The sequence below is a fragment of the Elgaria multicarinata genome, chromosome 3, assembly GCF_023053635.1.
Source record: "Elgaria multicarinata webbii isolate HBS135686 ecotype San Diego chromosome 3, rElgMul1.1.pri, whole genome shotgun sequence".
NCBI lineage: Eukaryota > Metazoa > Chordata > Lepidosauria > Squamata > Anguidae > Elgaria > Elgaria multicarinata.
Genome location: NC_086173.1, coordinates 26572156 through 26586873, shown reverse-complemented (window position 1 = coordinate 26586873; position 14718 = coordinate 26572156). Strand labels below are relative to the sequence as shown.

The window sequence follows — 14718 nt, the reverse complement described above, 5'->3', positions numbered from 1 at the left end:
TCAAGGAATTAAAGTTACATTATTTATTTTAATTTTGTATCACACCCTGTCCTGAGATCTGAGAAGTCCACATTTATACTGTGCAGTAAAATGAATTACAGATTCTGACCGCAAAGGGGTTGCTCCCTTATAGACTGTGGAGGTGTGGCCCTGGGGTGTTCAATAGTCATGTTCCAACACAAAGATACTTCTATGAATTCTCCCTGTCTCGATTCTGTTTAACTGGATTAGAGTAGGCAAGTAATCATCAGAGTACTGACTACTCCTTTCCCCCCCTTCTTACTGTAGCAGGGCCTAAGTCCTTTATACTTGGATACCTGTGATGTAGGTAGGGAAATATGAGGGAAAGGTTGACCTAAATGTCAGCTAGTTATTTTTACATTTCTAGCAGATGTAAAACCTACATTGGCGAGAACGTGTAGCATATTTACATTTAAAAATGCTTCTCTGTAACTTTCTATACTGCAGTAACAAACAAGCAAGTTAGGTTTAAATATACTTTTAGTGTTGGGTGAAACTGCCTTATGAGTCAACATTCCCTGTGTTGGCTTCTGTAGAGCAACTTCTACTTTCCAAACAGTAACATCACAAGCCCAGAGTAAAAAGCAATCTCTATTTTAGCCTGCATCCTTTAGTACTATATTATCAATGGTGCCCATACTTTCACAAATTCTACAACAGCAACAAACCCAGAGTTTGTGTAGCCAGTTCGGTGTTCTGAAGAACATCCTTCTATAATTCCTATAGGTTCAGACACTTTGTGAAACTCATGGCTTATCAGGGGTGGTGAACATGCAGTCCAACAACAGGTGAAATGCCACACATTCCCCATTCCCATTTTGGAGGCATACGCCAACATTTGTAGTGTGCAAAGACAAAACACATGGAATTTTTCACATCGCTTCTGTTTGGTTTCCTCCTTTCCGAAACACATGTGCCAGGGATCCTGTGATACATAGATGGATTCTGCTTCACTCTTCAAGAGCCGCTGTGTCATAGTATTAGGCAGTATCTTGAGGACTCAGGTTCTCTGCAACAGTGGAAAACAGCAGCCCCATGTTGAAGTTCTTTACCTTAGCTCTATTAACACAAAGTTCACCATCCTCATCCTGGCATCATGGTGTACATTTGCAGACTCCACATCACTGACAGTCACTGGCAAGTACATTGTAAATTTCACGTGTTTTCACTGTTTTATGTTTTTGAATGTGTATGTTTTAAACAAGCTGTTTGTATTTTGAATAGTTTTATCTTAAATTCTGCACCTTGCTTTGAGCATTTTATATGGGAAAGCATCTGATGACATCAGCACGTGAGGGCGGGGAATGCTGCCACATGTTACGGAAGGGGAGAGGAAGAATTTGACATGGGAATGCCATTTTGGAAGACAGGCCCCTAGTTCAGCCTTCAATAGAACCAAGGGGTAAACTGCACTCTTCAACATACTGACTTAGAAGGGGAATGAAATCAGGATTTACTTCCAAGTAAATGTGCTCAAGGCTACAATACAAGGGCCAAACTAGATGTGATGCTAAATGCATCATTAGGAAACCCATCCGCTGTTGTTTTTAATTCACAGCAGTTTTCAAGGGGGAGCAGACTTTCAGTACCGTGCATGGGGAAAGGGAGTTTTAACCCTTTCCTCCCTTCTGCAATCCCAGCAAAATCATACTTGCACTGCTATTACACCAGGAGAAGAAATCTCTTATTAGCACCAATGGGTAATAGCAGTGTAAGGAAAACCAGAGGAAAGGGTTAATCCTACCTGCTCCTGCTGTTAACTTTAAATTGTATAACTCCCTCATGATACATTTAGCATCAGATATAGTTTCCCCCTAAAAGTCATATAACCTAAAATATTTCATACTGATGAAGCAAGGTGAACGGAGAAATGGATATAAACACAAAACACGTTGTAAAAACTTACAGCTGCATGATGGACAGGAATTTAAGAGGCTAAACTCAAGTTTGTCACTTTATTCAAATTTTCAAAATAGCCTTTATTCTACTTGTTTTTAGTATAAAAAGTCCACAAGTTAAGTGCACCACAGTGTTTACAGAGAGACCTAGAATCCCAACCTTTCATTAACAGTCAGCTGTATGGTTGACAATGACACATACAACACACAGAAAATTAAGATAATATATATTCACCAAATCTGTTTTTTTTTAATTCATAAAAACAAAAGCAACAACAACAAAAAAGATTGAGGATCCCTGAAATATTCTTCTTAATCCTAATAAGACTTCATTGTACCCAAGCCGCTTTTTAAAAGTTGTTTCTTTAACAAAAACAAAAAAACACCCATAAAACAAAAAGAACCATCAAATTCAGCAAACTTGCACACTGATTGATATCCACCAGATGTTCCTGTCTCTCTAGCCTGAATAACATTCCACACAGAGTTTTGTTATCAAGACACCGGGTTGCTTTTTTTTTTCTCTTAAAAAAATGGTTTCACTTTAAGCTTTTTTTTTTTTTTTTCTGAAACGTACAGGAAGCATTTAATGAAATGTTGTGTTTCTGGCACCAAAACATGGCTTCAGTTAGATTCTTAATGTGCAAAGGAGTCAAAGTTCACTTAAGAGTGTATAAAAAGAACATCCTGGAACAACACTCTAGCTGCATACCTTCCTAGCAAAGGAATAGAGAGCAAAGGTGAGTAGAAGGAACTGGTTGAGGGGTTCTGAAATCAAGAACAGAGCCCCCCAGCCTTCTCCTCTAATAGGCATCCACCATGGATGCCCCCACCCCACCCCCAAAGAAACAAAATTATGTCTGACTACCTTTCTCCCCAGCACCATTGATTCTATGGAAGAGGAAAGAAGATGCATTCTCTTAGTCCTATTTGTTGGCAACAGTTATATCTGCAAGCTTTATATGTTTGATTCTTGGAAGCCAAGCTTTCTTCCAAACTTCCATTTCTGCCCCCCACCCTTGCCCTTCTGCCCTCCCCCAACCCCAAACACCTGGTTTTATATATAGTTGATTAATAAAAGCCAAAGACAGAGAAAGAGAGAATGCTGTGGTGAAAGCACTCTCCAGTGGAATTAAAGGAGAAATTCGTGGGTCAGCTTAGCTCGCATTCATGTCACAACTTAACCCCCAAGGTTTAAGACAGGCACTCCTACCATTGCATGGTTTTGTATTTAAAGTTTGCTTCTTTTGTTTTGTTTAATTTTTAAAAGAAAAAGTGCCTGAAGGGTCAGGGCACCAGGAAGACACCCCGCATCGTCATGTGTCTAAACTGCAACTCCAGGTTAATACGACTAAAGCGGTTACATTGTGAGAAGTGCTGACAGTATGTGATGTCGTTCCTTTACACCAATGTAGCCCCCCCCTTCCTTCACCAGATGGTGTAGCCGCCGTCGGAGCCCCCCATGAAGAAGTTGCCCTTCCGTTGCGTCACTAACACGTTGGCACCCTGCATGACAGCCAGCTGGGCCGCGTTGGGAGGACAGCCAGGAGGAGGGGGCTGGAAGACAACAAGAACAACCTGTTAGGCGAGGGGAGGGATGCTGGATGCTTACAGAAGGTGTGGCAAATGTGCAGCCCCCCAGACTGCATGTGGGTTGTCAGGTGGGGCGGCAAAAACGGCTGAACAAGCATTGGGTGCGTTGCGCTACATGGCTTCTGGACCGTGTACAGTCAGTCTGTGGGCAGTGCGTTTAAGAAGCTTGACAAAGGTATTTTATAGACAGCAAGATATCGCAAATTACAAGTGAATCACAGAGACTATTCTGCACTTACAAAGCTACTGAAGCCATCGATCCACATAGAACAGTGTGTCTATTCCCAACCAGCAACAGCTCATCTGGGTCTCAGGTGCAGACCATTTCCCAGGCCTGTTGCCCGCAATCCTTTTAATGAAATGCCAGATTGACCCTAAGACTTTTTCATGCAAAGCCAGTGTTCCATCCACTGAGCTTGCCTGCTTGGATATTTATTTAGTTATTTATTTAGGGCAGTATCCTGTATGGCTGCTGCGTTCCCGCTGTTTCTTTTGTACCAGCTTGCGCAATGAGATTTGCGGTTATAAAAATTATCCCAGAAATGAGCGTAAGTGCTCATTTCCAAATTGGGACAGGTTAGCAGAGCTCACTTCTGCAAGCTCTGCTGACCTGACCTGTTCCAGTAACGAGCGTTTTTAATTCATTCCAGGTGGCTTGCATAACCACAGAACGGTTGCTCCTGCTCACACACAGGCACAGAAGGACACTGCCCTCAAGTTATATCTTGTCTTTCTGTCAAAAATGGCACTCAAGGTGGCTAACAATCAAATACAAAGTAAAAAGAATTCCAAAATCCATATTGGTGTAATACATTTATTAAGCCAACCAAAAGATCACAAAAAAATGTGCAAGTTCCGAGACTGTGAGATCTCATCATCAGATAAGATGTTTCAAAAAAACAGGTTTGGTTGGAGGGTATGGGGAGGGGGGGGAACCTGACGATGGTGAAGTCGCAGTGTCTGCATGTTCAGAGTTCCAAGATGAAGTGGGGGAGGACGGGTCTGCAGACATTCAAATTAGGCTTTGCAGGGCATGTGATGGTTACAGGTTGGACCTGCAGCTGCCCCTAGGATTGTTGGGATCCCCCCAAAAATCCCTAAAAACAGAATCTCAATTAAAACTTAACATAAATACAAATCAGTTTAAAACACAATAAGAAATAAATAGCACTCAACTAGTTAAAACCCCTTTCAGCAACAAACCAGCATATACGCCAAAGGTCTGCCAGAATAAAAATGTTTTTACCTGCCAGCAGGACAACAAAGAGGGAAGCCAACCTGGCCTTCTTTTACAGGGAGTTCCAGAATCTAGGAGCAACTACTCTCGGGGCCCCACAAACTGTGCTTCCAATGGTGGTGGGATTGAGAGAAGCACCTGCCCCAAAGAACTTTAAACCCAGACAGGCTTGCATGGGAAAAGGTGGTCTTTCAGGTAGCCTGGTCCCAAGCAGTATAGAGCTTTCTAGGTCATAACCAGCACTTTGAATTGTGCTCAGAAACAACAGGTAGCCAGTAAAGCTGTTGTAACAAAGGAGTCACATGCTGCTTGTAACTAACCCCAGTCAACAGTTTTAACTGCGGCATCCCAGACCAGCTGAAGTTTCCGAACAGTTTTTCAAAGGCTGCTCCATGTAGTGCGTTACGGTATTCCAAATGGGATGTAATTAAGGCATGTGCCACCATGGGCAGATCCGACATCTCCAAGAACAGGCACAGTTAGTTCACTAGTCTCAGCTGTGCAAACAAATTCCTGGCCACTGCTGAAACCTGGGAGTTCAGGGCTGAATCCAGTAAGGTTCACCCAAATTGTGAACCTGAGTCTTCAAAAGGAGTGTAACCCCATCCAGCACAGGTTGAAACCCTGCTTCCTTATCTGCCTGACTAGGAGCACCTCTGTCTTGTTTTGATTAAGTTTCGTTTGCCCTTATCCAGTCTATTACTGTCATCAGACACTGATTTAGAATTTGAACAGCTTCCTTCAGTGTAGATGGGGAAACAGATGTGTGTAATAAGCATACTGGTGGCACTGAACTCCAAAACTCTGGACCACCTCTCCCAAATGTGACATCTAGAAGTTAAATAGCATGCGGGACAAAATGGAATCCTGAGGAACACTACAGGCCAATGGCCATGGTGCTGAACAGGAGTTGCCCAGCACCACTTCCTGAGATTACCCCTCCAAGAAGGACTGGAGCCACCTTAATCCAGTGTCTTCAAGTCCCACCCCAGGGAGTAGCCTCAGAATGGTATCATGGTTGATGGTATGGAAAGCTGCCAAGGAGTCCAGCAAAATCAACAGTGACACCCCATGGTATAGATCCTCCAGCAAGGTAACCAAAGCAGTCTGTCCCATAACCAGGCCTGAAGTCAGACTGAAATGGATCTAGATAATCTACCACATCCAGAAACCCTTGGAGCTGAGATGCCACCACATGCTCTAGCACCTTGTCAAAGAATGGAATATTGGGAGACTGGTCAGAAATTATCCAGTGTGGTGAAATTCAGGGAGGGTTGGGGTTTTTAAACCAAGGTTAAAACATCACCTCTTTTAGGCATGATGGAATTCACCACTACCCTTACTCGCTTGGCCAGCCCCCTGACTGCTTTCATCAGGCAGGAAGGGCAAGGGTCAAGCACACATGTAAGTGTCACCTCTCCAAGATTCTTGCCCACAGCAGTTCCTCCCTGACTGCCTTTATGTGGCAAGATACTGGAGCTGAATTACAAATGCACACCAACAGTACATGTGGCAATGTAAACTTGCCCACTCGCCTAAGCTGTTTCTGCTGCCAGCACAAAGTTGAGATTTCCAGAAGACAAGGGGGGCTCCCCATTTCAGAAGCAGGTAATCTCCTGTTGAAGTTGGCAGCCTGTCTGAGATCAAACCATCCTTAAGAAAGGCCCAGTGCTGGCCTGAACTCAAGGAAATAAGTATTTTAACATTCTCACCAACTCCCGAGGATGTATGTAAAGGCCCAGGAGAATCAGGCTAGTGGGCCTTTCCCTGTCTAATCCCATGGCTTTTCTACTCCAGTTTATATTCAGCTTGTAGCTGAAATACCTTATTATCCCTACAGAGTGCTTCATGCTTATAACTTTCTTCAAAGAGAAACTGCTGAATAATGCGTGAGCACTGCAGATACGTGGTTAGATACTGTACAAAGTTTATACACAGGATTCTCAGCAATAAGCAAACCCTTAAATATTTTTGAGGTGGGGATACCTATCTATCACCCTTTCTCAGACTATTTTTTTAAACAAACAAGCAGTAAGGACTACATTACACTCCTACTTACAGGAATATTAGCAGGGGCACCAGCTGCAAACCTTGCTCCAGCATCATAGCCACCTTCAACAAGAACAGTGGATCCAGGAGGATAGACAGGGCCTACGGGGTAAAAAGCCACTGGAACTGAAGAACCCATTGGACCCATAGCAACAGATTGAGCCATGGGAAGGTAAAGTGAAGCACCAGGATAAGCAGCAGACATGGTGGGTACAGTGGCGGCTCCAGGATGCACAAAGCTTGGGCGGTAGAGCTGAGGAGAGACAGCACAGGAAAAAGTGACATATTCCAAAGTGACATATTCAGACACCTTCCATCTGAAAGGATCTAGATCTACTTAGGAAGACATTTCCTCCTAGCTGATTCTCACCGGCAACAAATACATTTTAGCAGCATAAGACTATATGAACTGAGTAGGTGAAACAGACCAAGATCCTTTTCATCCAGCATTTTTATTCTTAGCAGTAGCCAACTTTTTTGCTTCTGGGAAGCTCACAAGCAGGAGATGCAAAGATGAAAGCCTTCTCCTGTTTGTCTTAAACACCTGTTCTCCTTGTCCTATGGTGCCTTTGGCCTAGCTGTAAGATGTGGACGGAGCTACCTTATACTGAACCAGCAGCTCTTCAGGATTTGACATAGGGCAGTATCCAATGGTGTCATTCTGCAAACTCAAATGGCGCTGGAGGAGCTTCGCCAAAAACTTTCCATTGTGCAAGCTGTTGACCATTATGCTTGTACAACCAATTGTGCACAACAGATTGCAGAAGAGTTTGGTGCAAAGAATAGCACAACGAGCTGCAGAAACATAATGCACAAGTGCTTGCGCAAATGTACCTTTAGTTGGATTCTCCTCCTGCGCATAGTTCGGAACCTGGTTTCTGCTAGTGCAACATCGTAGGCGCTAACAGAATAACACGGCTGAATGCTGTCCGAAAGTTCATCCTTGCTCTGAACCAGTCATCTGAATTGAGGATTGAACCAGAGAACGTATATGTGCATAGCAGGTGTTCTGGCACTGAGCACTCCTTTTACATATTTGAACATTTGACTGTGTAGTTTTAAAAGGGAGTTCTCACTAAACTCTTCCCCACATGAAGGACCACATAGTTACAAGCTACTGCTTGTGTCTTGGGGGCGTTTTAAAGGGTTTTTTTAAGTTCTGTGTTTCTGGGCTTTGGAAAAGAAAATCCAAATCACCTTTCATGTTATTTTTTTCCCTAGGGCTGAGCTGAAAGGGAGGTCCTTTGCAAAAGAACTCAGAAACTCCCCAATGAGCTGGACAAACTAGGGTTGTGAGGAGGTTTATCCTGACAGGTGACAGCCTATCAGAAATTCTTGGTGAAGAACACTTATAAAGAAGGGGTCCACTAAGAGGAAAAGTCCCCCCCTTCTTTCCCGGTCTGTAACGAATAACCATAACTTAACAAAACCCTTATGAGAGATACCAGATCAACAGTTTATTACTACAGTGGGATGTTATATACAAATAAGCATGTCATCAGGGGTCACCTCTAACACAGCTTTGTTCAGCTTTAAGCCATGAAACAGGGAAGCTGTCGTTTGTCATATAAATTAGCTGAGTTGATCCCTCTCAAAACAACAACAACCCTTAGAGTATCAACAGATTTTGGCACAAACTTTGAACACAAGATGTCTCCGTTGCCACCCAAGTCCCTGGATCATGATGAATCGTTCGGATGTGCAAATATTCTCTGCATGCGGCAGAAGTCACAACCAAAATCTGGCACAAATTTAACAGGAGCACCACTAAGGTAGGATTTTGGACATGCAAAATGTTACTGGGTGGGTTCGTTGATAATATTCTACTGGAACTAGCACCCCCCTTATAATTATCATTTTTAATCATTGTAATCTTTTGTAGGGGGAAAGGGCCTCTAGTCTGATTCAACAGGGTTTGTAGTTTGTTGCTATAACAGGAGGAGAGCAGAGTATGTACCTCTGAGTAAGCAGGAGGGGCCTCAGTGTAAGGTGGAGCCTGAGGAAGCTGTATGGTCTGCGGAAACACCGATGGATTACCAGGAGGCTGAACTGGGTAAGACGGCTGTGTAGGATATTGACCTAAGAAAAGTTAATCAACGTTAGTACAATTCTCCTTGCTCCAAAGGCACAGGAAGTGTGTGCAATCTGGGAAACTCCTTCCTTTAGGAGCCTTATCTGAAAGAAAGAAAACAGATCTCCAAGAAGAGAAGTATTTAAAGAGTAGAGGGTCCAAAGACCACAAAACATTGCTACCCTGCATCTGCAGTAAGGTACCTAAAACACAGAAAACTCATTGAAAGAGGCACAGTTGATATCATAAAATTATTGATTAGGTTTGACTTTTTGTAATAAAAACAAAAAACAAAACATAGTGCCATCTCGTGGGGACTACAAATATATTTCAGAAGCTCGCAAGAAAATAATCATTATTCCCATGGCCTGATATAAAATCCATTCTCATCTGCTAACCTCCTGATTTAACAGTGAAGAAAGCAAAAACACTGAAGCTTGTGATTAGTAGCTTAATAGCACAGTCCTATGCATATCTACTCAGAAGAAAGCCCCATCAAGTTTAATGGGACTTAAAAACATACATTAAAACCACATCCCAAAATACAAACAAACCCCATAAAACAATAAAACCTATATACCAAAACATAGCTTTGGAATCAGTGCTACTGGTCAGGGAGTGCACAAGTAAAGAGGTGTTTTTTTTTAAATAGTCATTGGAAGCACATTGCTTTCAGCGCCTCACAAATAATGGGGCAGAGAATGTCTGTTTCCACATTGCTGCCAGATGACATTCCATGGGTTGTGGCACAGTCAAAAGACCCCCTAAGACAACCTGAGATATTCAATGGATCTTTAAGGGAAGATGGTCCTTCAAGTAATCTGGGACCAAGTTGTTCAGGGCATTATATGTTAGAAACAAGACCTTGAACATGGCTCTGTAGCTATTAGGCAGCCAGTGCAGTTCTTTCAGCACAGGTGTAATATCTGTGTGACTAGGCACTCTACTCAGTACCTAGAGTACAGCATTCTGTCCCATATACAGTGCCTTACAGTAATCTAATTGTGAGGTTATGATTGCATGAATCACAGTGGCCAGATTATCCCTATTTTTCCAGTAAGGCTGTCTTCTCTTTTATACCACCAAAGCAATCTGACAGCTCAAGTACCCCTATCTCAAATGGAGGCCACTCAAACTGCTTCAAATACCTTGTGGGTAAGCATATGCAGGACAACTATTGGAAGCTAGAGTTAAGTTAGGCATTGAATTCCATCCTCCTATAGCTGGAACTCTGTATTTGTTCACTCAGTAGGTATTTGTAGCAGGGAATGGCCTCAGTTTGGATGGGGTCCTCAAGAGTCAAATTGTTCCAGCAGTTTAAGAGTTGAATTGATCTCCTTTAGCTAGGAAGCTCTCTAGCTACAGCAGATCAATTCATGCCTGAAATAAGCTGCCTGAGAAGTAAAAACGGAAAAGCCTAGGACAGGGAGTTCATACCACCAGCTCGTGAAGACACCACCAGTAACCTGTGAATTCAGTTGGGATAGTTCCTCCTCTACCTTCCCAGGGGCTACTTAAACACTTTCTGCTGCAGAGTGGGGCAGAATTAGAAAAGCACAGACAGCTTATGCTACTAGCTCCTGAAAAGATCGCTAAAGCCCTAAGTTTATTCTGGTTTATTGTTTAGTCTTTTGTATATTTTCTGTCTTAGTCTTTTAACTACCTTGGAGGAAAGATATATATATAAATGTACTAAGTAAATAATGTGGATTCTCATTTCTTGGATATTTTTAAAGAAAGAGACTGAACGGGTATTATTGTGAGGGAAAGCTTTAAGTACAATTACAGGATAACCCATTTGAACTTGAACTACATGATGCACCACACCAATTCCAGTTCTTAGATTTGTGACAATTCTATATATTGTCACTCAACTGTAAGCTGCCTTGAACTTGGTTGGCCTTACTTACAGATAAATGAGCACAGGAATGGACAGTGTACTGTTCTTATAATCTCACAATCACAGAGCCACCCCTACTAATAGGCAGAGAGAGCCGGTCACAAGGTGGCAGATGTTGGGAGGTATCAGCAAGCTATTGTAGGAGAGAGCTCTGAGCCACCTGGTCTACCCTACACTTCCTAAGCAGGCCAGCTGCTTTATTTATTTATTTATTTACAGATTTTTATGCCGCCATTCAGCCAAAAAAGGCTCTCATGGCGGCTTACAAAAGTATTTCTTGACAGTCCCTGCCCACAGGCTTACAATCTAAAAGACATGACACAAAAGGAAAGATGATTGAGACGGAGGAGGAGGAGGGGGGAAAGGAAAGCAAATTCAGGCACTACAATCTTAGTTGGAAGGAGAGCACTGTCCCATTGCCAGTTTTCAAGGAAGACTCATCTGCCAGTCCAGTTGGCTTTTGACCATGGTATGGGAGGGGGCACCATTTTGTTCTTTGGCTCAGGTAGCAAAATGCCTTGGGCTGGCCCTGCACAATCCCACTGTCACTATCCAAGCATCACCCTCTGTTCCTACACACTTTGCTTCCTTCCTATTCAGGATCTGCCCTTCCAGTCAAGCAAGTCAGGGGATACTTTGTTGGCATGACACCTGTCATACAGGAAGCAAGGCAAAATACAGAGCTATACCTACCAGGAAGCAAGAAAAGGTATTAGTGTTAGGCAGGAGGTACCTAGATTTGGGGGTTTAACTCTACATTCCCGATGTTAATTCTTATCTGATCTTAACCTGATAACAGGTGCTACTGTTTCCACCACCCCTCTCCTTAAGAATCAGGTGCAATTTTTCTTCTACCTTTTAGTCCTTCCTCAATTCACTGTCATATCTCGCCTTACAGACCTGATATTTATAGGAGATGCAAGGAATATTATTATTTTCATTACTAATGATCCTATCAGGCCCATAACCATTCTTTGAGCCAACAGAGTTTGAGTGGAGAAAGATGTCCAATGGCCCATGCATGTGAATACAATATCAACAGGCTCCATGCAAGCAGGACAAGTGCAAATTCTTACACATTTTTAATGTAGGTTTGCATGGAGGCAATTTGAACACTAGGTGAGCGACAGTAAACACAGAACCAGAGAGTGGTAGAATAATAATTCTGGAACAGTAGGATGGAATCTGACATTTGGGGATGTTTGGAGGGGAGTAGGGGAAAGAGGCCCTCTGCCCTCTTGCAGTCCTGATCTACTTTGTAAAAAGGGAAGATCTCACCCAGTCACCTGCCTCCCAAGAGACTTCCTACTCGCCAGCCAGTACTAGCAAGTGCGATCCTCCCACAAATCTCTGCCGTCCAATCTCAACCCTTCTCCCTTTATCTATGTCTGCAGTATCAAAATCCAAAGCTTTCACACGGCTCTGACGGAGTGGGCTCCAGTCCAAAAGAGCTTATACCACAATCAAACTATTATCGCGAAGGTGTCACAGCGCCCTTCTTAATTTCTAGGGGAAGAGAAACCGGGAAGGGGGGGGGGGAGAGGGGAAGGACGGCTTCTTTTGCCGCTTCCACGGCAGCCAAAGGGTTAACACCCTGGCCAGGAGAGTTGCGTCATAGCAACCTAACATCCGCCCTTCACCCCGACTTTTCAAGGCCTCCCATTGGTCAGGCCTCCCGCCAGTTAGGGATTGGGCCCGCAGATAACAGGACTGCGGCGCCAGCCTTAAAGAGACAGCGCCCCTGCGAAAGGTGAGGCGACTGGGTGGGGTTTGTGTACGGTGGGGAGGGGGAGTCAGTCTCTTGCCTTTGCTGTTCATAATGGCGGCGTCGAAAAGGAGCGAAGAGAAAGGACGGTTCACTCGACTACGGAAGGTTCCGGTGACTGCTGGCTTTGGCGGCGGTGACTGTTCTCGCTCAATCACTTCCTTGTTGTTGTCGCTGCAGCCTTGATGAGAGGGGTTACGTTGAAGCGTGTGACGTCACTCCGCAGCGTTGCCGCGAAGAATGGAGCCGAGAGAAGGACCGGCAGTGCCAGGGGGCGTGTCCATAACGGCGAGGGGGCGTGGCCCTTGCTTCTGAGGCTGCGGTCGGTGTTTACAAGGAAGCCTAAGCAGGTAGAAGGAGGCCTCGCTGGGCCTGCGAGCTTCAAGACGACGCTGCTGCCTCTTCCCGAAAAAGATGGGGCACCTTTGTAGAGGATAGAGCGGATATCAGGGGTTACTGGCTGTGATAGCTACGTTAATTAATTAATATGATGGTTGTTGTTGTTATTATTAACCCTGACGCTCAAATGACTTGCGAGGAAAATGAAGAAAATACAATAAAAAATATAACAAACGATGGGGGGGGGGGTGGAATCCAAATAACCAAATAGCATCCGCATCTAGTAGAGTTGAATGAGGCCTATAAGGCCGTCGAGTCCACACACACACCGCTCAATGCAGGAATCCACCCTAAAGCATACCTGACAGATGGTTGTCCAACTGCCTCTGCCAGCCATCTATCAGGTATGCTTTAGGGTGGATTCCTGCATTGAGCGGGGGTGGGGGTGGACTCGATGGCCTTATAGGACCCTTCCAACTCTAGGATTCTGTGATTCCATTCTGTGATCTAAAAACAGCATTAAAACCTTCAGCAAAGGTTAAAATAAAATGAGATTATAAAAGGCTTGGGGAAATGTTTTTAAAAGCTCTTCCCCCAGGAATTGAAATAATTTTACAGTAGACAGCAGGAACTATTAATCAGGATGCCACCATTAAAAAGACTCTTTTTCCAAAAGCCATTTGCTTCACCTTAGATATCATCCTAATGTGGCAGAGGCAGTATACTTCTGAGTGCACCTCGGATGCTAGAACCAAGAAACTTAAACATCTTAAACTTTTTTAACAAAAGATGCCAACACCCCAAAAACATCTTAGAATAAGAAAAAAATAGAATAAAAACGCAAATCTATTCCCAAAGTATAACAAAGGCTCAGTGAATTCTGTATACTAATGGTGTTTTGTTGGCTTGAGGAAGGGGAATGTGTTTTATTTCTGGCTATTTTTCTTCTAGGAAAGTACTCCTAGCCAGGTGTGCATCTGGGCTCATTTTGATGCAATAATTACAGTAGGAAGAACTATTTTGCATAGGTTTATACCTTTACATATTTATGTATTTTATGTAAATTGGTATATGAACAATCAAACGCACATTACACTCAAAACATGCAATCCCAAATGCCAAAACATGCAAAAGAAATTACAAAGGTAAGAGTGCTTTAAATTCATTTTTTTTCAAAATACTATGCAATGCAATCGTCATATTTACTCAGAAGTGAGTTCCATTGTGTTTAGTGGCACTCGTTCCCAAGAAAATGTGCATAGGGTTGCATAGTGAGTTGCCTATCTGGCATTTCAGTGGGTAAACCCAGAACTGCACGATTTCAGTAAAAAGAAAATCAGAAGTGGAGAATCATTCATCAGAAGTATACCAGTGATAAAATATGGCCTCATATCACTTTGAACAAGAATGAGGATAGGTCAGAATCCTGAAGGACCCCATAGTGGAGAGGATGAACAGCTGCTCACTTCTACCCTCCAATATCTCCCTACTAAGACTGAACGAATCTATCCCAGAGCAATTCAACAAGCACTTGCCAAGTCTGGCAGACATAATGTCACCAAAGTTTCATGGACAATGGTATCAAAGGCTACAGAAAGATCTAATAGGTTCAGTTGAGCAATTATCCATATCACTCACTGTCTGAGCCAATATTGTAGTAGCCCAAAGCTGTAAGCGCAATTCCAGTGCCTTATTCAGAAGAAGAGCCAAACCAACAAGGATCAATAACAAAGGTGGTGTTTCCTCATGTAACTAAAGCTTGGTCAACAAAGGGGGAAGGTTGGAATCTGGTTAGGAACTTGCTTGGGAGTGGGCATCCAGATTTTCCATTTTTATATTTTTAGC

General features: G+C 43.3%; 1 protein-coding gene across 2 annotated transcripts; it reads right to left on the bottom strand.

The window, feature by feature from the left end:
- Positions 1–1962: 1962 nt before the first annotated feature.
- Positions 1963–12773, bottom strand: DAZAP2 (DAZ associated protein 2). 2 transcript variants are annotated; one of them, XM_063119698.1, is made up of 4 exons: positions 12575–12773; positions 8756–8877; positions 6809–7051; positions 1963–3476 (listed from the first exon to the last, which is right to left on the bottom strand). In XM_063119698.1, the coding sequence occupies exons 1-4, from the start codon at positions 12585–12587 to the stop codon at positions 3348–3350; spliced, it is 507 nt and encodes a 168-aa protein (XP_062975768.1). In that variant the 5' UTR covers positions 12588–12773; the 3' UTR covers positions 1963–3347. The 2 variants fall into 2 exon arrangements, with proteins under 2 accessions (XP_062975768.1, XP_062975769.1); XM_063119699.1 differs by lacking the exon at positions 1963–3476 and adding an exon at positions 4311–4609 and having other exon boundaries at positions 12575–12769.
- Positions 12774–14718: the final 1945 nt, after the last annotated feature.

Excerpts from the sequence above, each read along its gene's own strand:
- DAZAP2 (XM_063119698.1), bottom strand. Across the intron at positions 7,052-8,755 it reads CCCCTCCTGCTTACTCAGAG|CTCTACCGCCCAAGCTTTGT; the intron begins GTACATACTCTG and ends GTCTCTCCTCAG. Across the intron at positions 3,477-6,808 it reads GTGCCCCTGCTAATATTCCT|CCCCCTCCTCCTGGCTGTCC; the intron begins GTAAGTAGGAGT and ends GTTGTCTTCCAG.